A 23573-nucleotide genomic window follows, 5' to 3' on the forward strand; every position below is an offset into this window, starting at 1 on the left:
GGCCAGGCATGTTGGTTCATGCCTGTAATCCCAGCACTTTGGGAGGCCAAGACAGGTGGTTCACCCGAGGTCAGGAGTTTGAGACCAGCCTGGCCAACATGGTGAAAACGCATCTCTACTAAAAATGCAAAAATTGGCCAAGTGTGGTGGTGGGCATGGGTAATCCCAGCTACTAGGGAGGCTGAGGCAGGAGAATTGCTTGAACCCAGGAGCGGAGGTTGCAATGAGCCAAGATGGTGCCATTGCACTCCAGCCCAGACAACAAGAGCGAGATGCCCTCTCAAAAAAAAAAAAAGAAAAAAAGTAGGCTGGGTGGTGGATCACACCTGTAAACCCAGCACTTTGGGAGGCCGAGGAGGTGGGCAGATCATCTGAGGTCAGTAGTTGGAGACCAGCTTTACCAACATAGTGAAACCCTGTCTTCACTAAAAATTCAAAATTAGCCAGATATTGTGGCTCATGCTTGTAATCCCAGCTACTTAGGAGGCTGAGGCAGGAGAATTGCTTGAAGCCGGGAGGCAGAGGTTGCAGTGAGCCAAGATCGCACCATTGCACTCCAGCTTGGGCAACAAGAGGGAAACTCCGTCTCAAAAAAAAAAAAAGAGTTAATGATAATCATACCCATTTGAAGAAGAAGTAAGTTAATAATGCAAGATCATGGTATAGATACACAGCAAGCCCTCGATCCATGTTGCTTGCTATCATCATCTTTCCCTCACCTATCTCAGCAAATTCATGTGCCTGATCTGGAGTGAGACAGAAATGAGTTCAAGTCCCGCTTTATTCTTGCTGTATCTTTAACCGAGTATCTTTAACTTGGCCTCTTTGTGCCTCAGTTTCCCTCCCTGTTAAACAGTGGTTACAACTGTTTTCTTCAGTGGAGGACACTTAGGGATGGGGAGGCCCTTCGCACTCCTGAGCACTCTGCCAGGCCGAGGATCAGCTCTGGCCATTATGTGATTGAATGAGAAGGAAGAAAGCAGGTAGTGGGGGAGAGCCGGGAAGGAGGCCCCCCACAAAGGCTGGGGGGGCTCTGGGTTGCGGTGGCATCAGAGGCTTTAACCCTTCCCAGGCCCCGCCTCTCCCTGAGGTCCAGACACCGCGCCCAAGGAGGGGGCCTGGGAAGGACAAGGCTGAAGGTAAGACCCACGCGTTGCGCGGAGGCTGGGCCGGGTGGGGCTTGGGGCCTTGTCCTCCCCTCGACCCTCTGCCTCCCTCCACCTGAGGAGACCCGGGGCTCCGGCCATGCCCGGCGCGCGCGGAGGAGGGATGCTCGGCAGGTGGGGACATGCTGGGGGAGGGGCTGTCGACCCCCTCTCCGCTCACCTGGGCCGGCGGCCGCTGGCGCCGCTGTCCCCGCTGCTCGCCGCGCCCGACAGCCCTCCCTGTCGGCGTCCACGGCCCGACCTGGCCCGGCTCGGCCCGGCCCAGCCCGGCTCAGCTCGGCCCTGCCGGCCCGCGGCTCTGCCAGATCCGCATGCGCCGCCGCGCCTCCCTCGCTCGCGCCGCCGCCGCGTTCCGCGCGCCCCCGGGACCCCCTCCCGCCCGCGGTCCCCGCGCCCAGCCTCCTGAGGCCCACGCGCAGTCACACCCGGCCGCGGCGTGGGGCGCACGGCTGCACGGGCACGGCGGCGTCACGCGCTGCACACTCCCACGGGGTCACGCTCGCCACGCTGCCACACTCACGGGGGCGTCGGCGCAGAAACTCACCCCCGCATCCACGCGCTCGCCCACCGTCACTCCCTCCTGTGGGGTCCCACGGGGTCACACCCTCACGCTGTCACACGCGGCGTCCACACTGGAACAGTGTCACCCACCACCACATACTCCAATAGTCACCACCACCCACGCGGCGTCACACACAAACGCACCTGTCACACACAACCGCACATTCCCCGGCAATCACCAGCAGTGTCATAGGCCCACAAATCGCGCCCAGTGTCACAGCCACAGTGTCACACACTCTACACACTCGAATCTGCACCGCCGCACCGCACACATCACAGTCGCAGGGGGTCGCAAACAGCAGCACAACAGACACCCACAGCCACACACACGAATGGGGCCCCAGTGTCACACATCCTCACATGAGACATGTGGCGTCACACACTGTCACGGTCTAATAGTCGCACGCTTCCATGTAAGACACCTCACCCTACCGCACAGGCTGACACAGTGTCACCCACCGTGTCACCACAAGGTCACAAAAGAACAGAATCAATGCCTGCCACACGTGGTGTCATGCACGTGTAGTAGCACTGTAACATGGGATCACACACGGAGAATGACACGAGGTGTTGCCACAGTCATGCTTGCCCTCCTAGTCACTGAGTCACACAGGTCATACAAGTGCATAGATACGCAGTGACACAGTGCCTTACAAGCAAGTGCACACACGCACTCGGTCCTCCCTCACTTTCTCCCCTTGCTGGTTCTGAGAGGCCCTGCGGCTTAGCGTGCGCCCAAGATCCCTCCTGGAGCCGGGAGAGGGGGCGGGAGCTACGAGAGCCCGTGGGCGTGGCTCGCCTTGCCCCGCCCCTCCTGGGAGGTAGAGCACGGAGGCAGGGCGCTGAGCGACGTTATCCCGGCTCCGCCCACTCTATTTGTGGCTACGTGGAGGCGTGGCCTTCTGTGGCCCCGCCTCCCAGTCTAAGTGGCGGGCAGAGAGGGCGGTGCTGGGCGATGAGCGAATGCAAACTGACTCGTCCCGCCCACCCGCGTTAGGCTCCGCCCCTCAGCCTCAACCGCGGGCGGAGCGAGGCTGAGGAGTGGCCCTGAGAGCCAGCTCCGCCCCGTTGTTCCTGCCTGAGTAGGAAGGAACAACGCAGAGAGCGCCGCCCACCAGCCAGTCGGTTCCCGCGCGTGCCGAGACTCTGAGGCCTTGCACCCCCCACGACCCCGCAGGATGGCCGTCAAGAAGATCGCGATCTTCGGCGCCACTGGCCAGACCGGGCTCACCACTCTGGCGCAGGCGGTGCAAGCAGGCATGAGCTGGGGCGGGCGGGGCATGTCAGGGGAAAGACGGGCAGAGCTTTAAAAAGGGGCACCATGCGGCCGGGCCGAGGCCGGCTGGAGCCTTGAGCGCCCCAGCCAGGTGAGGACTCAGTGGCCAAAGCATGTGGCCACGGGGGCAGAAATGGGGAAGGTTGTGGGATCCAAGTTTATGTGAGTTCAAGGTAGAGAGGAATGGACCATGGGAGCCCTGGGAGGAATCCAGAGGCACAGTGTGTGTATATAAGTCCAGGGTTCTTATGCAATGCCGTTGTCATTATTGTGGTCAAGGTGGTGTTTGTTCGCAAGCCAGTCTTGCTCTGTCGTCTCTTCACATGGGAGCTCTCAAAATGGAATGGGAATTTGTGTTACCCCACTTGACAGATGAGAAGACTGAGGCCCAGAGAGTGACTTGCCCAATATCACACAGCTGGTAACTGACAGAGCTGGGATTTGAACACAGCTCATGCTCTTAATCACGAGTCCTCAGGCTCTCGGCTGGTGCACGGAGCTGCAAAATGAAAAAGTTGGGGGCTCAGATTGCTGTGAGTACCTAATGGGAAGGAGTCACAGAGAGACGTGAGTGAAGACCTGAGGACAGGAGTCCTGGGAAAGCCATTGAGGGCTGAAAATTTGGAGTTGCCCCAGGAGAGAGGGCAGGAAAGGAGATAACCATCTCCCAGCACCCCCTGCCCCCACAGCCCAGACTTGACCAACTCCCAGCTGGGCCTGGGACTTCCAGATATGGGGCCCCACCCCAGCAGGCCTTGGTGACTCTAAAGATATTGACTATCTGCATGCCCCAAAAGGGTGGAGGCCGCCAGGACCCCACTCTGCTGCCTCCCTTGGAGGGAATCTGAAAGTTCTTCACTAGGCCCATCCATACCTCTTCCCTTCCCCAGGGAGACCACGTGAGGATCGTGACTGGTGGAGAGTGGGGAGCTGTGGGCCTCAGTAAAAACCAATTTGCTGATAAGCATTTATTGGGGAGTACTGGAGAAGGAAGTAAGAGAGAGAAGTTGAGAGGTGCTGAGTCACCTGGAAAAACCACTGAATTCCATTGAATTCCACTCACCCACCCTGCTGGTCATAGCTGGGACTGCACTCAGGGGAACTGAAAACTGGAGCCCAGGGAGCTTCAAAGCTGTGGTGCTGAAAAATCTCTTCCCAGCTCTCAGCTTTGCTGTCCCCAATAGCCAAAGGAAGGGCAGGCCAGGCACAGTGGCTCATGCCTGTAATCCCAGCACTTTGGGAGGCCAAGGCGGGAGGATAGCTTGAGGCCAGGAGTTTCAGACTAGCCTGGGCAACAGAGCAAGATCCCATCTCTACAAAAATATAAAAAATAAAAATAAATTAGCTGGGCGTGGTGATGCATGCCTGTAGTCCCAGCTACTCAGAAGGCTGAAGTGAGAGTATCGCTTGAGCTCAGGAGCCAAAGGCTACAGTGAGCTGTGTTTGTGCCACTGCACTCCAGCCTGGGTGACCCAGTGAGACCCTGTATCTAAAATGAAAAAAAAAAAAAAAAAAAAAAAAGATTACAGGCTCACGCCTGTAATCCCAACACTTTAGGGGGCCAAGGCAGGTGGATCACCTGAGGTCAGAAGTTTGCGACCAGCCTGGCCAACATGGTGAAACTCCATCTCTACTAAAAATACAAAAATTAGCTGGGCGTTGTGGCACACACCTGTAGTCCCAGCTACCTGGGAGGCTGAGGCACAAGAATCGCTTGAACTCGGGAGGCAGAGGTTGCAGAGAGCCAAGATCCTGCCACTGCACCATTGAACTCCAGCCTGGGTGACAGAGAAAGATAGAAAGAGAGAGAGAGAGAGAGAGAAGGAAGCGAAAGAAAAGAAAGAGGAAAGAAAGGGGGCCAAGCACGGTGGCTCACATCTGTAATCCCAGCACTTTGGGAGGCCAAGGCGGGCGGATCACGAGGTCAAGAGATCGAGACCATCCTGGTCAACATGGTGAAACCCCGTCTCTACTAAAAATATAAAAAATTAGCTGGGCATGGTGGCTTGTGCCTGTAATCCCAGCTACTCAGGAGGCTGAGGCAGGAGAATTGCCTGAACCCAGGAGGCGGAGGTTGCGGTGAGCCGAGATCGCGCCATTGCACTCCAGCCTGGGTAACAAGAGTGAAACTCCGTCTCAAAAAAAAAAAGGAAAAGAAAGGGCTTGGAATAACGAGTTCACAATGGTTCTGTAGGGCCAAGAGTCTTGACAGGCATGAACTCTGGAGCCAGCCTTCCCGCATTCAAGCTTACAGCCTGTGTGGCCAAATGCCTTGTCATCTGTGTACCCAAATATGTGTAAGGTGGAGACGAAACTGGTAGTGCTTGCCCTAGGGCTCTTGTGATAATTAAATGAGATATTATATAGGAAGTACTTAGACTAGCGTTGAATTTTGCAGTCTCTGGATCAGACTCAGGTAAAAATTCAACCTTCTCTACCTACTAGCTGTGTGATCCTGGCCCAGTTGCCTAAAATTGCCTCAGTTTCCCCATCAATGTGGACAGGACAAGGCCAGGCATGGTGGCTCATGCCTATAATCCCAGCATTTTGGGAGGCCCAGGTGGGCAAATCACCTGAGGTCAGGAGTTCAAGACCAGCCTGACCAACATGGTGAAACCTTGTCTCTACTAAAAATACAAAAATTAGCCAAGCATGATGGCACACACCTGTAATCCCAGCGACTTGGGAGGCTGAGGCAGGAGAATCGCTTGAACCTGGAAGGCAGAGGTTGCAGTGAGCAGAGATCGTGCCACTGCACTCCAGCCTGAGCAAGAGAGTGACTCTGTCTCAAAAAAAAAAAAAAAGCCAGGTGTGGTGGCTCACGCCTGTAATCCCAGCAATTTGGGAGGCCGAGGCAGGTGGATCACCTGAGGTCAGGCGTTTGAGCCTAGCCTGACCAACATGGAGAAACCCCACCTCTACTAAAAACACAAAAATTAGCCAGGCATGGTGGCAGGCAGTTGTAATTCCAGCTACTTGGAAGGCTGAGTCAGGAGAATCACTTGAACCTGGGAGGCGGAGTTTGCTGTGAGATCACGCCATTGCACTCCAGCCTGGGCGACAAGAGTGAAATGCCATCTCAAAAAAAAAAAGGGGGGGGGGGCCAGGGAGATGGCAGTAAATATGACACAGTCCCTAAACCCACAGGGTGCTTGGTTTGCTGCAGGTCAGCATAAGGAGGGCCGTGACAGAGGAAGTACAAGTGACTGGGGGGGACCGGGTAAAGAGGGTGAAGGGTGTTCCTGGCAGAGGGGACAGCATGTGCAAAGGCCAGGAGGCAGGAAGCAGCACCATGCATTTGAGGAACTGAAGGAAGTGCAGTGGGGGCTGGGCGCAGTGGTTCACACCTGTAATCCCAGTACTTTTGGAGGCTGAGGCAGGTGGATCACCTGACGTCAGGAGTTAGAGACCAGCCTGGTCAATGTGCTGAAACTTCATCTCTACTAAAAAAATACCAAAAAAATTAGCCGGCCATGGTTGCAGGTGTCTGTAGTCCCAGCTACTCGGGAAACTGAGGCAGGAGAATCACTTGAACCCAGGAGGTGGAGGTTGCAGTGAGCCACGATGGTGCCTCTGCAGTCCAGCTGGGCAACAGAGTGAGACTCTGTCTCAAAAAAAAAAACTAAAAAGAAGTGCCGTGGGTGAAGAGGGCAAAGGCTTCAGCAGAGGCTGGAGAGGGGAAGCCAGATCCCAAGGGTCCTGGAAGGCTGGCATGAGAAGCATGAGTTTTATCACAGGGCATTTCAGGATTTCAGGAGGCACCTGAGCAGGGAAGCACTTAAATATCACTGCGGAAAGCTCTGGGTGGCTGCTGTGTGGAATGTGGATTGGAGAGGGCAGGACTGGGTCCAGGAGCCCAGGGAGGACCCAGGAAAGGGGCCAAGGAGACTCAGGACTCCACCAAGCCAGGAGATAAGGTCACAAAATGATTAAAGGGCATAAAAGACTGGGCTCAGTGGCTCATGCCTGTAATCCCAGCACTATAGAAGGCCATGACAGGCAGATTACTTGATCCCAGGAGTTCAAGACCAGCCTGGCCAACATGGCAAAACCCCGTTTCTTTTTTAAATTTTTTATCATATCTCTTTGGGGGTTTTGTGTGGTTTTTTGTTTTGTTTTTGAGATGGAGTTTCGCTCTTGTTGCCCAGGCTGGAGTGCAATGACATGATCTTGGCTCACTGCAATCTCTGCCTCCCGGGTTTAAGCAATTCTCCTACCTCAGCCTCCCACGTAGCTGGGATTACAGTTGCCTGCCACCATGCCTGGCTAATTTTTTGTATTTTTAGTAGAGACAGGATTTTACCACATTGGCCAGGCTGGTCTCAAACTCCAGACCTCAAGTGATCCACCCACCTCGGCCTCCCAAAGTGCTGGGATTACAGGCATGAGCCACTGTGCCCAGCCTATTTTGTTTTGTTTTAAGACAGAGTCTTGCTCTGTCTCCCTGGCTTAAGTGCAGTGATGTGATCTCGGCTCACTGTATCCTCTGCCTCCCAGGCTCAAGCAATTCTCATGCCTCAGCCTCCTGAGTAGCTGGAATTACAGTGTGCACCACCACACGCGGCTAATTTTGGTTTTTTTTTTTTTTTTTTTTTTTTTAGACGGAGTTTCGCTCTTGTTACCCAGGCTGGAGTGCAATGGCGCGATCTCGGCTCACCGCAACCTCCGCCTCCTGGGTTCAGGCAATTCTCCTGCCTCAACCTCCTGAGTAGCTGGGATTACAGGCATGCGCCACCACGCCCAGCTAATTTTCAGTATTTTTAGTAGAGACGGAGTTTCACCATGTTGACCAGGATGGTCTCGATCTCTTGACCTTGTGATCCACCCGCCTCGGCCTCCCAAAGTGCTGGGATTACAGGCGTGAGCCACCGCGCCCGGCTAATTTTGGTATTTTTAGTAGAGATGGTGTTTCACCATATTGCCCAGGCTGGCTGGTCTCGAACTCCTGGCCTTAAGTGATCTGCCCACTTCAGCCTCCTAAAGTGCTGGGATTACAGGCATGAGCCACACTACACCTGGCCTTATTGTATCTTTATATTTCCCTAGACTGCTCAGTAGAATGAAATCCTAACTCTATAAAATAAAAGAATAAAACAGCATAATAATGGCAAACAACCAGGTAGCTTTTTTTTTTTTTTTTTTTTTTTTTTTGAGATGGAGCCTTGATCTGTTACCCAGGCTGAAGTGCACTGGTACAATCTCAGCTCACTGCAACCTCCACCTCCCAGGTTCAAGTGATTCTCTTGCGCCAGCCTCCCAAGTAGCTGGGATTATAGGTATGTGTCATTATACCCGGCTAATTTTGTATTTTTAGCAGAGATGAGGTTTCATCATGTTGTCCAGGCCGGTCCTAACTCCTGACCTCAGGTGATCTTCCCGCCTCAGCCTCCGAAAGTGCTGGGATTACAGGTGTGAGCTACCTCGCCTGGCCAAGGTGTGGTCTATTTTAACAATGAGCCCAATACTAAACATCAATTGTAGGTATGCCAGCAAAAATGTTTGAAGGCCAAGGCACAGTGGCTCATGGGAAGGCTGAGGCAGGCAGATCACCTGAGCCCAGGAGTTCAAGACCAGCCTGGGCAACATGACAAAACCCCTTCTCTACAAAAAAAATTGCAAAATTAACTGGGCATGGTGGTGCACACTGTAGTCCCAGCTCCTTGGGGTGCTGAGATGGGAGGATCAATTGAACCCAGGAGGTCGAGGCTGCAGTGAGCTGTGACTGCGCCACTGCACTCCAGCCTGGGCAAGAGAGGGAGACCCTGTCTCAAAAACAAAAAACAAAAAATGTGCCGGGCGCGGTGGCTTAAGCCTGTAATCCCAGCACTTTGGGAGGCCGAGGTGGGTGGATCACGAGGTCAAGAGATCGAGACCATCCTGGTCAACATGGTGAAACCCCGTCTCTACTAAAAATACTAAAAATTAGCTGGGCATGGTGGCGTGTGCCTGTAATCCCAGCTACTCAGGAGGCTGAGGCAGGAGAATTGCCTGAACCCAGGAGGCGGAGGTTGCGGTGAGCCGAGATCGCGCCATTGCACTCCAGCCTGGGCAACAAGAGCGAAACTCCGTCTCAAAAACAAAACAAAAAAAAAACAAAAACAAAAAATGTTTGAAGACCACTTCCCCAGAACAGAGGAGGGGATGAATTTGAGAGTTTATGGTGGCTTCCAGAACCCAGCCCTTGGAGCCCCAGAGTGCCAGCCAGTGAGCCCACTGACAAGACTCTCTGCTCCTCTTTGCCCACAGGTTACGAAGTGACGGTGCTGGTGCGGGACTCCTCCAGGCTGCCTTCGGAGGGGCCCCAGCCGGCCCACGTCGTAGTGGGGGATGTTCTACAGGCAGCCGATGTGGACAAGACTGTGGCTGGGCAGGACGCTGTCATCGTGCTGCTGGGCACCCGCAATGACCTCAGTACTGAGCCCCCCCTCTGCCCACGGCCCTCCCCTGCACCTCGGCCCCCAGCGCCACCCCCGCCTCCAGCCCCACCCCTGCCACCCTTGCCGCCACCGCCACCCACCAGTGACAGCCGCTCTCTGTCCCCTCTAAGGTCCCACTACAGTGATGTCCGAGGGTGCCCGGAACATTGTGGCAGCCATGAAGGCTCACGGTGTGGACAAGGTCGTGGCCTGTACCTCGGGTGGGTGGCGGGATCATGGTGGTGGGTCTGAACTGGGTGGTGAGTACTGGGGAGGCAGCCCATGGCCCTCTGAAAGGTGACACTGAAGCCATTCCGTGTTACTGTGCATTTACTGAGCACCAGCTAGCTGTGTCTGAACCTTACTGGGTGATGCTGGGGACACAGTGGTGACCTGCACAGCCCGGGGCCCTCTACACACAAGGATCACAGATGGGAGAGAGGGGTAAACAGATCCATGATCAAACGGACATCCAGATAATCAGAGCTGGGATGGGGGAGGCACAGGCAGAGCGGACAGGGCCAGGGTAGGAGAAACTGTCACAGGACTGTGGGAGTCCAGAGGAGGCGTCTGACCCAGGCTGAGTGAGAGACGTCAGGGTGGGCCTCCCAGAGGAAGTGATAGAGCGTGGATATACACTAGGTCTCCGCCTTTACAGAGCTCCCGATTATGGGGACAAGGACATTAGGCAAATAGTTATCCTGTATAATCTATCTATTGATTTATTTTTAATTATTTTGGGATTTTTTTTTTGAGATGGAGTCTCCCTCTGAAGCCTAGGCTGGAGTGCTGTGAAGCTATCTTGGCTCACTGCAACCTCCGCCTCCCAGGTTCAAGCGATTCTCCTGCCGCTGCCTCCCAAGTAGCTGGGACTACAGGCGTGCACCACCACACTCAGCTAATTTTTGTATTTTTAGTGGAGACGGGGATCACCATGTTGGCCAGGTTGATCTCAAACTCCTGACCTCAGGTGATCTGCCCACCTCAACCTCCCAAAGTGCTGGGATAACAGGTGTGAGCCACTGCACCCAGACTGTCCTGCATAATCTAAAAGGAAGGCTACACAGTGCGTAACAGGAGCAGTTAATTCTTTTTTTTTTTTGAGACAGGGTGTCACTCCCAGGCTGGAGTGAAGTGGTGCAATCTCAGCTTAATGCAACCTCCACCTCCTGGGTTCAAGCAATTCTCCCACCTCAGCCCCTCGAGTAACTGGCACTACAGTCATGCACCACCATGCTAATTTTTGTATTTTTAGTAGAGACAAGGTTTTGCCATATTGGCCAGGCTGGTCTTGAATCCTGGGCTCAAGTGATCTGCCCGACTCAACCTCCCAAAGTGCTGGGATTACAAGCGTGAGCCATGCCTGACCAGGAGCAGTTCATTTTAACAGCATTTACTGAGCATTTACTGTGTACTGGGTGCTAGTTGAGCACCTTAGAGATGAATGCCACTAAATTCTCCCAAAACCCCTCTAAGTGCTTATACAATAATAACAACAGCTGCTATCTTCTGAGCACCTACTATTTGTAGGTACACAGCAGGTGCTCAGAAGATACCAGCTGTTGTTATGATTGTGTCCCTGGTATAGCTCAGGGAGCTGAGGCACAAGACCAGTTGGCTTGCCAGAGTTCACATAGCTGCGGCTGGCAGAGCTGGGATGTGCACCCAGCTGTCCGTCTCCTCATCTCTGTGTTGCTTTTTTTTTTTTTTTTTTGAGACGAAATCTTGCTTTGTCGTCCAGGTTGGAGTGCAATGATGTGATCTCAGCTCACTGCAACTTCTGCCTCCCAGGTTCAAGCAATTCTTCTGCCTCAGCCTCCCAAGTAACTGGGATTACAGGCACCTGCCACCATGCCCAGCAAATTTTTGTATTTTTAGTAGAGAGGGGGTTTTACCATGTTGCCAGGGTGGTCTTGAACTCCTGACCTCGAGTGTGTTTCATCACACAAATTGCATCCCTGGAAAGGGAAGTCACAAGAGGGAGGGCTGTCTGATGATTGTAATTACGCTCCAGGCAGAGGACAAAGCAAGCAGAGAGGCCTGGAGGCCAGAGCTAGCTGGAGGGTAGGAAGCAAAATCATTTATGGCTTTTTTTTCCCTAAAGCTTTGAAATGGAAAAGTAATACTAAACTTGTGATTTCAGAACGGCTCACTCTTTTTTTTTGAGACAGGGTCTTGCTCTGTCACTCAGGTTGGAATGCAGTGCTGCAGCCATGGCTCACTGAAGCCTCAACCTGGATTCAAGAGATCCTCCCCGGCCGGGCGCGGTGGCTCAAGCCTGTAATCCCAGCACTTTGGAAGGCCGAGGCGGGTGGATCACGAGGTCGAGAGATCGAGACCGTCCTGGTCAACATGGTGAAACCCCGTCTCTACTAAAAATACAAAAAATTAGCTGGGCATGGTGGCGCGTGCCTGTAATCCCAGCTACTCAGGAGGCTGAGGCAGGAGAATTGCCTGAACCCAGGAGGCGGAGGTTGCGGTGAGCCGAGATCGCGCCATTGCACTCCAGCCTGGGTAACAAGAGGGAAACTCTGTCTCAAAAAAAAAAAAAAAAAAAAAAAAGAGAGAGATCCTCCCCACGCAGCCTCCCAGGGCTGGGACTATAGGCATGCATCACCAAGCCTGGCTAATTGTTTAATTTTTTTGTAGAGACAAGGTCTTACTTTTGTTCCCAGATTGAACTGGTCTGCTGTTAGTTTTGTTGTTGTTGTTGTTGTTTTCTCCCATGGCTTTTTCTCTCTCTCAGATGAAGTTTCACTCCATCGCCCAGGCCGGAGCATAGTGATGCGGTATTAGCTCACTGCAACTGCGGCTCCACCTCCCTGGTTCATGATGCCGCGGACCGAGACCGTGGGCTGCAGCAATCTCCTGTCCCAGCCTCCCGAGTAGCTGGGATTACAGGGACCCGCCACCACGCCCCGCTGATTTTTGTGTTTTTGGTAGAGACAAGATTTCGCCATGTTGGCCATTGGCCAGGCTGATGCTGAACTCCTGGTCTCAAGCAATCTGCCCACCTCAGCCTCCCAAAGGACTGGGATTATAGGTGGGAGCCACCGTGCCCAGACTCTCCTATGTCCTGAAAACCGATTTAAGTCTTGCTTCCATGAAAAAGAGAACAAATCTGTAAAATTGATTTAATTTGCTTTCTTTTATTCAAAATTTTTTTGTTTAGATTGTTTTCTTTTTCTTTCTTTTTTTTTTTTTGAGACAGAGTTTCGCTCTTGTTACCCAGGCTGCAGTGCAATGGCGCGATCTCAGCTCACTGCAACCTCCGCCTCCTGGGTTCAGGCAATCCTCCTGCCTCAGCCTCCTGAGTAGCTGGGACTACAGGCATGTGCCACCATGCCCAGCTAATTTTTTGTATTTTTAGTAGAGACGGAGTTTCACCATGTTGACCAGGATGGTCTCGATCTCTTGACCTCATGATCCACCTGCCTCGGCCTCCCAAAGGCTGGGATTACAGGCTTGAGCCACCGCGCCAGCCTGATTGTTTTCTAAATATTAAAGTCTTATGTGTGCCAGGATTTGTTTTTGTTTTTGTTTTTTCACTTATAAACAAAAAACATTAGAGACAAGGTCTCGCTCTGTCACCCAGGCTGGAGGATAATGGCCTGATTATAGCTCATCATACCACTGAGCTTCTGGGCTCAAGGAATCCCCTCACTTTAGCCTCTGAAATAGCTGGGACAACAGGTGTGAGCCATTGAATCCAGCTTAACTTTTTATTTGGAAATGATCTGAAACGTATGAAAAATTGAAAGGAGACCAGTATACCTACCCCTATCTGTTCACAGACACACAGTGGTTTTTTTCTGACCCATTTTAAGTCAGCATACATATATCATGGCTGCTTATTTCAATGTGTAGGTCTTTAACATACTTTTTAAAATTGTTATTGTAAAAATTTTCAAACAGCTGGGTGTGGTGGCTAATGCCTGTAATCCCAACACTTTGAGAGGCTGAGGCAGGTGGATCACGAGGTCAGGAGTTCAAGACCAGCCTGGCCAAGATGATGAAACCCTGTCTCTACTTAAAATACAAAAATTAGGCTGGCGTGGTGGTGGCGCCTATAATGCCAGCTACTCAGGAGGCTGAGGCAGAGATTTGCTTGAACCCGGGAGGAGGAGGTTGCAGTGAACTGAGATCACGCCACTGCATTCCAGCCTGGGTGACAGAGCAAGACTCCATCTCAAAAAAAAAAAAAAAATTTAAACAGAAAAGTTAGAATAGTTGTGTGAACAACCATATTCCTTTAAAAAAAGTTTTGTTTTTTTTTAATTTGTATCTACTTAACTTATTTTGAGACTGGGTTATGAGACTGGCTAATTTTTGTTTTTTTGGTAGAGACATAATTTTGTTTTGCCATGTTGCCCAGGTTGGTCTCGAACTCCTGGACTCAAGCGATCCACCAGTCATGGCCTCCCAAAGTGCTGGGATTACATGTGAGCCACCACACCTGGCCAACAAACGTATTCCTTATTTCAGAATTGTGACTGTGTTTTATAATTTGTTAACTATGCACATGCACGTACACAAATAGTTTTGGTTTTGGTTTTGTTCTCCTAAACTGTTTGGGTTTTTTCGTTTGTTTTTGGTTTTTGTTTTTTTTTTTTTTTTTTTTTTTTGAGATGGGGTTTCGCTCTTGTTACCCAGGCTGGAGTGCAATGGCGTGATCTTGGCTCACCGCAACCTCCGCCTTCTGGGTTCAGGCAATTCTCCTGCCTCAGCCTCCTGAGTAGCTGGGATTACAGGCACACGCCACCATGCCCAGCTAATTTTTTGTATTTTTAGTAGAGACGGGGTTTCACCATGTTGACCAGGATGGTCTCGATCTCTTGACCTCGTGATCCACCCACCTCGGCCTCCCTTTTTTTTTTTTTTTTTTTGAGACGGAGTTTCGCTCTTGTTACCCAGGCTGGAGTGCAATGGCGCGATCTCAGCTCACCACAACCTCCGTCTCCTGGGTTCAAGCAATTCTCCTGCCTCAGCCTCCTGAGTAGCTAGGATTATAGGCACACACCACCATGCCCAGCTAATTATTTGTATTTTTAGTAGAGACGGGGTTTCACCATGTTGACCAGGTTGGTCTCGATCTCTTGACCTTGTGATCCACCCACCTCGGCCTCCCAAAGTGCTGGGATTACAGGCTTGAGCCACCGCGCCCGGCCTGTTTTTGGTATTTTTGAGACAGTCACAAATTTAAAATAAGGAATATGTTTGTTGGCCAGGTGTGGTGGCTCACGTGTAATCCCAGCACTTTGGGAGACCAAGGCGGGTGGATCACTTGAGGTCAGAAGTTTGAGAAACAGCCTGGCCAACATGGTGAAACCCCGTCTCTAGCGAAAATACAAAAACTAGCCGGGTGTGGTGGCCGGCGCCTGTAATTCCATCTACACGGGTGGCTGAGGCAGGAGAATCACTTGGAACTTGGAGGTGCAGGTTGCAGTGAGTGGAGATCACACCACTGCACTCCAAAAAAAAAAAAAAAAAAAATCGGAACACCTGCTCTCTACGAATGAATGACACAATCATAGGGACCACTGATTGTGTTTTACTCTGTGTCACACCTCTTTTTTATTTTTTCTTTCCTAAGACAAGGTCTTGCCTCTGTCACCCAGGCTGGAGAGCAGTGATGTGATCATAGCTCACTGTAGCTTCCAACTCCTGGGGTCAAAGGATCCTCCTGAGTAGCTGAGACCACAGGCATGTGCCACCATGCCTGTCTAATTTTTAAAGTTTTTTATTGCAACAAGGGTCTGGCTATGTTGCTCAGGCTGGTCTCTGTCACACACCTTTTTATAACCACTAACATTACTCAAACTATTTTTTTTTTCTTTTTCTTTCTTTTTTTTTTTGAGATGGAATCTTGCTCTTGTTGCCCAGACTAGAGTACAATAGCGCAATCTCCACCTCCCAGGTTCAAGCAATTCTCCTGCCTCAATCTCCCGAGTAGCTGGGATTACAGGTGCCCGCAATGACACTCGCTAATTTTATATTTGTAGTAGAGACAGGGTTTCATCAATGTTGATCAGGCTGGTCTCAAACTCCCAACCTTAGGTGATCCACCCACCTTGGCCTCCCAAAGTGCTGGGATTATAGGTGTGAGCCACCACATCCAGCCTATTTCTTTGAGACAAGGTCTTGCTCTGTTGTCCAGGCTAGAGTGCAGTGGTGCAGTCATAGCTCACTGCAGCTTCGAACTCCTGAGCTCAAGCAATCCTCTTACCTCAGCTTTCTGAGCAGCTAAGACCACAGGTGTGGATCACCATGCCTGGATAATTTTTTTTTTTTTTTTTTTTTTTTTTTAAAGACAGGGTTTCACCATGTTGGTCAGGCTGGTCTTGAACTCCCGACCTCTGGTGATCTGCCCGCCTTGGCCTCCAAAGTGCTTGGATTACAGGCTGTGAGCCACCACGCCCGGCCAACCTGGTTAATTTTTAAATTTTTTGTAGAGACGGGTCTCACCATCTTACCCAGGTGAGTCTAAAACTGCTGGGCTCAACTGATCCTCCGACCTCAACCTTCCAAAATGCTGGAATTACAGGCGTAAGCCACTGTGCCCACAGGCTTTGAACAATTTATATCATCCCAGTGTGCACTTGAGAAAACAGGCAGCTGGCCAGTGGTCGATCTGGAACTTGACTTGAGGCAGAACCCAAGCTCTTAACTATTCACCAAACTGCTCCTAAAATATTTAGCATAGTTCTTGGCTCGAGGTAAATGTTCTATAAATGTCAGCTGGTATAGCTTGGCCAAGTTACAGCTTGTTGATAATTCCTGAACAAATATTTAGTGAGTACCTACAATGTTCCAGGCGCTTCGAAGGGCTGGGATTAGAGCAGGAAATGTGATAGAGTCACAGGATAACTCTAGGGTGTGGTGGCAGGGGAAGGGTCCTAGGGAGAAATCAAGGCCCCAAGAAAAGAGACTGGTAAACTGGGCTGGGGAGACGGAGTTTTGAAAAGAGACTGGTAAGCTGGGCCGGGGAGGCGGGGTTTTGAAATTGTATTTTATTTATTTTTATTGATTGACTGACTGATTTTCTTAGAGACGGGATTTCACCATGTTGATCAGGATGGTCTCGATTATCTTGACCTCTTGATCTGCCCGTCTCAGAGGGGAAGAAAAAGAGAGGGAAATGCATCGGGGCAGAGGGATCAGACGTTGCCAAGGCTGGGAGGCAGAAGGCTGGAGCAGTGTAAGGGAGAGTGGTAGGCAGGGTAAGCAGGGATGTGACAGAGCTGATGGGCCACATCAGGTAGGGCCATGAAGACTTTGCTTCTCCCCTGAGTGATATGGATCTATGGATGTGAACTGATAGGGGTGTTCATGGGCTCCTTGGCATGAGGGAAGGAGGGGCTGAGAGACCAGGGAGGAGGCTGCTGGGCTGGTCCAGGCAAGAGGTAACAGTGGACAGGACCAGGCCGAGTGAGAAGAGATCAGATTTAGAATGACAGTGATCAGCAGACAGCTCTTATCAGGGGTGTGAGGGAAAGAAGAGGCCCAGAGGACTCCCCTGTTTTTGCAACAGGAAGGCGATGGTGAGCCATGGCAGGGTTTTGTCCTAGCATCAAGACAAGCCAGCCCTTGGCCAGCCACAGTAGCTCATGCCAGTAATCCCAGCACTTTGGGAGGCAGAGGTGGGTAGATCACCTGAGATCAGGAGTTTGAGACCAGCCTGGCCAACATGGTGAAACCCTGTCTGTACTAAAAATACAAAAATGAGTCGAGCGTGGTGGTATGTACCTGTATTCCCAGCTACTGGGAAAGCTGAGGCAGGAGAATTGCTGGAACCCAGGAGGCAGGAGGTTGCAGTGAGCCGAGATTGCATCACTGCACCCCAGCCTGGGTGACAGAGTGAGATTCTGTCTCAAAAAAAAAAAAAAAGAGCCCAGTCTACGGCCAAGTGTGGTGGCTCACGCCTGTAATCCAAGCACTTTGGAGGCCAAGGCAGGTGGATCACCTGAGGTTGGGAGTTCAAGACCAGCCTGACCAACATGGTGAAACCCCCTTCTTTTTTTTTTTTTTTTTTGAGACGGAGTTTCGCTCTTGTTACCCAGGCTGGAGTGCAATGGCGCAATCTCGGCTCACCGCAACCTCCGCCTCCTGGGTTCAGGCAATTCTCCTGCCTCAGCCTCCTGAGTAGCTGGGATCACAGGCACGCGCCACCATGCCCAGTTAATTTTTTGTATTTTTTAGTAGAGACGGGGTTTCACCATGTTGACCAGGATGGTCTCAATCTCTTGACCTCGTGATCCACCCGCCTCAGCCTCCCAAAGTGCTGGGATTACAGGCTTGAGCCACCGCGCCCGGCCGAACCCCATTCTTTATAAAATTTAAAAAAAAAAAAAAAAAAAAGGGTTATTAAAAAAATTAATAAAAATAAAAATAAATTAATTAATTTAAAAAGAGCCCAGGCTAACTCTGCCATGTGTCCCCCTCCAGCCTTCCTGCTCTGGGACCCCAGCAAGGTGCCCCCACGACTGCAGGCCGTGACCGATGACCACATCCGGATGCACAAGGTGCTGCAGGAGTCAGGCCTGAAGTATGTGGCTGTGATGCCACCACACATAGGTAAGCGGGGCAGGGACCCGGTGGCACCCTCCTCATCTGCCTGTTCCCTCCTGCCCTCTGGAGATCCACAAGGCCTTCCCTGACCCCCTTAACATTGCAAACCTTCCTATGATATTGCGGCATATATGTTTGGTCTTTGACCCTGTTTCCCGGCATACAACTCCTAAAATCCTTGGAATCTCCAAAATGATAAATGTCTTTTTATATGCTAATGAGTTGACTGATAGCTGGCAGCCCCCAGGCAGAAAGACCAAGGCTGGATTAGAGGGTTGGGACTTTAAGCTCTGGGGAGTGGTGAGGGATTGAAGGCTGAGGGGGATTACCACTGGCTAATGGTTTAATCCATTATGTCTATGGGTTCTGTGCCTCAGCCTCCTAAGTAGCTGGGATTACAGGTATGTATCAGCACACCCAACCAAGGCTTACATTTATAATGTGGGAGATAGAGATTAGGTAGGTAGGTAGGTAGGTAGGTAGATAGGTAGATAGATAGATAGATAGATAGATAGATAGATAGACAGACCAGGTGTGGTGGCTCACACCTGTAATCCCATCACTTAAGGAAGCCAAGAGGGGAGGATAGCTTCAGCCTAGACATTTGAGACCAGCCTGGGCAACATAGACCAATCTCTACCAAAAAAAAAAAAAAAAAATTAGCTGGGCATGGTGGCACACACCTGTGGTCCTAGCTACTGGGAGGCTATGGCGGGAGGATGGCTTGAGCCCAGGAGATGAAGGCTGCAGTGAGCTGTAATAGAGCCACTGCACTCTAGGCTGCACAACAGAGTGAGACACTGTCTTAAAAAAAGGAAGGCCGCCACCCCTGTAATCCCAGCATGTTGGGAGGCAGAGGCGGGCAGATCACAAGGTCAGGAAGTTGAGACCATCTTTGCTAACACAGTGAAACCCGGTCTTTACTGAAAATACAAAAAGTTAGCTGTGCACGGTGGCATGCACCTGTAATCCTAGCTAATAGGGTGGCTGAGGCAGTAGAATCGCTGAAACCCAGGAGGTGGAGGTTGCAGTGAGCTGAGATGACGCCACTACACTCCAGCCTGGGTGACAGAGTGAGACTCCATTTAAAAAAAAAAAAAGAGAGAGAGACAAGATAGATATTAATATTGGGTAGTGATTAGTTAGATGAATAAATACTAAAGCTCAGGAAAGGGAGTGGTGGAGTGCTGTTTTTTTAGCTCTCTAAGGAGATAGCTTTATGCGGTGAGGGAGCAAGGCGAGTGAATATCTGAAGGAAGCAGGATCTGTGGTGACAGGACAGCAGTGCAAAGGCCCTGAGGCCACCACTGGCATCTCCTCCACATTTGCCTGCCCACTAGAAGAGCAAATCTGCTTTGCCCTCTGCCTTCTGAGGACCCTGACGGGAAGAGGTCTGTAACTTACAGGTTCAAATACGGTTCAACATTTTGAGTTCAATTAAGGGAGACTTAGCAGGACCCTACTTGGACCAGAATTCTAAGCTTTGAATCAGCAGTGAAGCTGTGTGGTGGAGAAGCTGAGTGAGAATCCCATCCCCAGCAGTGTACTGTATGGACTTCAGTGAGTTTTTCCTCAAGTCTCTCTTTTTTTTTTTTTTGAGATGGAGTTTTGCTCTGTCACTCAGGCTGTAGTGCAATGGTGCGATCTCGGCTCACTGCACCCTCCACCTCCCAGGTTTAAGCGATTCTCCTGCCTCAGCCTCCCAAGTAGCTGGGATTACAGCACCTGCCATCATGCCCAGCTAATTTTTGTAGTTTTTTTTTTTCCAAGTCAGAGTTTCACTGTCGTTGCCCAGGCTAGAGTGCAATGGTGCGATCTCGGCTCACCACAACCTCCACCTCCCAGGTTCAAGTGATTCTCCTGCCTCAGCCTCCTGAGTAGCTGGGATTACAGGCATGCACCACCACACGTGGCTAATTTTATATTTTCAGTAGAGATGGGGTTTCTCCATGTTGGTCAAACTGGTCTCTAACTCCCAACCTCAGGTGATCCACCTGCCTCAGCCTCCCAAAGTGCTGGAATTACACACATGAGCCACTGTGCTCGGCCCTAATTTATGTATTTTTATAGAGACAGGTTTCACCATGTTGGCCAGACTGGTCTAGAACTCCTGACCTCAGGTGATCCGCCTGTCTCAACCTCCCAAAGTGCTGGAATTACAGGCGTCAGCCACCGTACCAGGACACATGGTCCTTCTTGACCTCCCAGGTTTAAAGTTAATACTCAGAGGCTGGGAGTGGTGGCTCATGCCTATAATCTCAGCACTTTGGGAGGCCAAGGAGGGTGGATTGGTTAAGACCAGGAGTTTGAGAGCAACCTGGCCAACATGACAAAACCCCGACCTACTAAAAATACAAAAGAATTAGCTAGGTGGTCGTGGCGTACTCCTGTAATCCCAGCTACTTAGGAGCCTGAGGTAGGGGAATCGCTTGAACCAGAGAGCTGGAGGCTTCAGTGAGCTGAAATGGCGCCACTGCACTCCAGCCTGGACAACAAAGCAAGGCTCGTTCTCAAAAAAAAAAAGTCAATAGAGATCAGGCCTGAGAATTATTTAGCACAGAGTAGTATTTTGAAGGATTTTTCTTCTAAGTGGCTTTTTGTTGTTGTTTGTTTTGGCGGGGGCGGGGGTGTGTGTGAAAACTTTCAAACCTCCAGAGAAGTGGAAAGCATTAAAGGATTATGAATACACAGAAACCCTTGATTTAGGTTCAGTGGTCAGCATTTTGTCCTGTTCTCTCTCTCTCTCTCTCTCTCTCTCTCTCCACCCCCTCTCCGTGAATATACGAATAATTTTGCTGTGTATATTATGTAAAAATATATGCATCTATATTTGGCTTCATCGTTTGAGAGGAATTGCTACATTGTCACGCTCCATTCCTAAATACCTCAACACAAAACATTATCACACCTAAGGGAAGTGACATTTACTCTGTCACACCATTTAGCATCCACTCTATAGTCAAATTTCCCCAATTGTCGGGCCAGCGAGGTGGCTCACATCTGGAATCCCAGCACTTAGCAGACTGAGGCGGGCAGATCACTTGAGGGCAGGAGTTCGAGACCAGCCCGGCCAACATGGTGAGAGCCCCCCCACCCCTGACCCCCATCTCTATGAAAAACACGAACATTAGCCGGGCATGGTCGTGGGCACCTGCAATCCCAACTACTTGGGAGGCTAAGGCACAAGTTGCTTGACCTGGGAGGTGGAGGTTGCAGTGAGCCAAGATTGTGCCACTGCACTCCAGCCTGGGTGACAAAGCAAGACTTTGTGTTTAAAACAAAACAAAACAAAAACTTTTCAACCTGCCCTGCCCCTCATCAGGAGGATCCAGATGAAGCTTGTGTATCAAATTTAGTTGCCATGTCATGCCACCTTTAGTCTGGAACAATCTCTCATGCCTTTTTCTTTAAATTTCTCACAAGGCCGGGCGCGGTGGCTCAAGCCTGTAATCCCAGCACTTTGGGAGGCCGAGGCGGGTGGATCACGAGGTCAAAAGATCAAGACCATCCTGGTCAACATGGTGAAACCCCGTCTCTACTAAAAATACAAAAAATTAGCTGGGCATGGTGGCGCATGCCTGTAATCCCAGCTGCTCAGGAGGCTGAGGCAGGAGAATTGCCTGAACCCAGGAGGCGGAGGTTGCGGTGAGCCAAGATCGCGCCATTGCACTCCAGCCTGGGTAACAAGAGCGAAACTCCGCCTCAAACAAACAAAAAAAATTTCTCACAACATTAACCAGGCCAGGTAACTTTAAATGGCCCACATTCTGGAATTTTCTAGCCGTCCTGCCACAAATTCAGAATAAACGTGTTGGGCAGGAATGCCACATGGGTGAGGGTATGTGTTCCTGGGATTACCAGCGTGAGCCACCACTCCTGGCCACATGGTCCTTCTTGATCTCCCAGGTTTAAAGTTAATACTCAGAGGCTGGGTGTGGTGGCTCATGCCTATAATCTCAGCACTTTGGGAGGCTGAGGAGGGTGGACCGCTTAAGACCAGAAGTTTGAGGCCACCCTGGCCAAACCCTGTCTCTACTAAAAATACAAAAAAAATTAGCCAGGCATGGTGGCATGTATCTGTAATTCCAGTTACTCAGGAGGCTGAGGTAGGAGAATCACTTGAACCCGGGAGCTAGAGAGATATGGTCTCCCTCATCAGGCTGGAATGCAGTGGCACAATCTTGGCTCACTGCAACCTCCACCTCCCGGGTTGAAGAGATTCTCCTGCCTCAGTTGCCCAAGTGGCTGGGACTACAGGCATAAGCCAACACACCCAGCTAATTTTTGCATTTTTTGTAGAGATGTGGTTTTGCCATGTTGGCTGGTCTCGAACTCATGAGCTCAAGTGATCCTCCCACCTTGGCCTTCCAAAGTGCTGAGATTACAGGCGTGAGACACCGTGCCCAGCCAGGGCAGGGGATTCCTGTCTGCTATGTCGCTTGCTGGGTGCCCAGCACCTGGCCACATAATAGGTAATCAATAAGGATTTCTTGCATGAATAAAACAAAGGGTACAGAAGAGCACCTGCACGTGGGAAGTCCATTCTTGGCTGTCACGCCACCCAGGCTGGGCACACAGTAGGCACCCTGGGAAGGTCTTTCTGGGGGTCGAATTTTGCAGGAGGGGAAAGGTGTCTGCTTCACCCAGCCCCTGTCTTCTTACTTCACAGGAGACCAGCCGCTAACTGGGGCGTACACGGTGACCCTGGATGGACGAGGGCCCTCGAGGGTCATCTCCAAACATGACCTGGGCCACTTCATGCTGCACTGCCTCACCACCGATGAGTATGACGGGCACAGCACCTATCCCTCCCACCAGTACCAGTAGCACTCAATCCCCATCAGGGAGGGTGGCATTCTGGGACATGAGGAGCACAGGAAGGAGGCAATAAATGTTGAGCCAAGAGCTTCAAATTATTCTAGAGAACCCAACTCTGTGACTCCTCGTCTCTCTGCCTCTGTCTATTTCAGTGTGTCTGCCTGCCTATGTGTAAGATTTTCATTCATTTATTCAGTAGCAGTTTATTGAATCTGGCCAGGTGTGGTGGCTCATGCCACGCTCTTGTTACCCAGGCTGGAGTGCAATGGCGCAATCTCGGCTCACCGCAACCTCCGCCTCCTGGGTTCAGGCAATTCTCCTACCTCAGCCTCCTGAGTAGCTGGGATCACAGGCACGCGCCACCATGCCCAGCTAATTTTTTGTATTTTTAGTAGAGACGGGGTTTCACCATGTTGACCAGGATGGTCTCGATCTCTTGACCTCGTGATCCACCTGCCTTGGCCTCCCAAAGTGCTGGGATTACAGGCGTGAGCCACCACGCCTGGCCCATTAAGACCCCATTTCTACAAAATTATCTTTAAAAACTTAGCTTGGCATGGTGGTGTGCACCTGTAGTCCCAGATACTCAGGAGGCTGTGATGGAAGGACAGCTTGAGGCCACAAGGTCAAGGCTAGCCACTGTACTCCAACTATAGGACAGATCAAGACCCTGTCTCTGAAAATAAAAAACGTTTGTGTTTTATTTTGGGGATTTATGCACGGAGTGGAGCACCAGAGAGGTAAGAGTGTTGGGGGCACAGTTGGGTG

The 23573-nt window shown here is 51.1% G+C and overlaps 2 protein-coding genes across 4 annotated transcripts in view; one reads left to right on the top strand and one right to left on the bottom strand.

Moving 5' to 3' along the window:
* SPTBN4 (spectrin beta, non-erythrocytic 4) overlaps nucleotides 1-2424 on the bottom strand; it is a 109094-nt gene extending 106670 nt beyond the window's left edge. For 2 of the 3 annotated variants that reach the window (XM_039465848.2, XM_074386328.1), the window contains exon 1: nucleotides 1327-1663. The gene's annotated coding sequence lies outside the window, so the exon portion shown is untranslated. Of the gene's footprint in view, nucleotides 1-1326; nucleotides 1664-1710 lie in introns of those variants that run through there. The other variant, XM_074386329.1, reaches the window with a different exon arrangement.
* Nucleotides 2425-2759: 335 nt separating this feature from the next.
* BLVRB (biliverdin reductase B) lies at nucleotides 2760-22918 on the top strand. Its single transcript, XM_003943169.4, has 5 exons — nucleotides 2760-2984; nucleotides 9250-9414; nucleotides 9551-9640; nucleotides 17865-17993; nucleotides 22657-22918. The coding sequence occupies exons 1-5, from the start codon at nucleotides 2906-2908 to the stop codon at nucleotides 22812-22814; spliced, it is 621 nt and encodes a 206-aa protein (XP_003943218.1). The 5' UTR covers nucleotides 2760-2905; the 3' UTR covers nucleotides 22815-22918.
* The last annotated feature ends 655 nt before the right edge of the window (nucleotides 22919-23573 follow it).

This window comes from Saimiri boliviensis, chromosome 14, assembly GCF_048565385.1.
Source record: "Saimiri boliviensis isolate mSaiBol1 chromosome 14, mSaiBol1.pri, whole genome shotgun sequence".
NCBI classification, from domain to species: Eukaryota; Metazoa; Chordata; class Mammalia; order Primates; family Cebidae; genus Saimiri; species Saimiri boliviensis.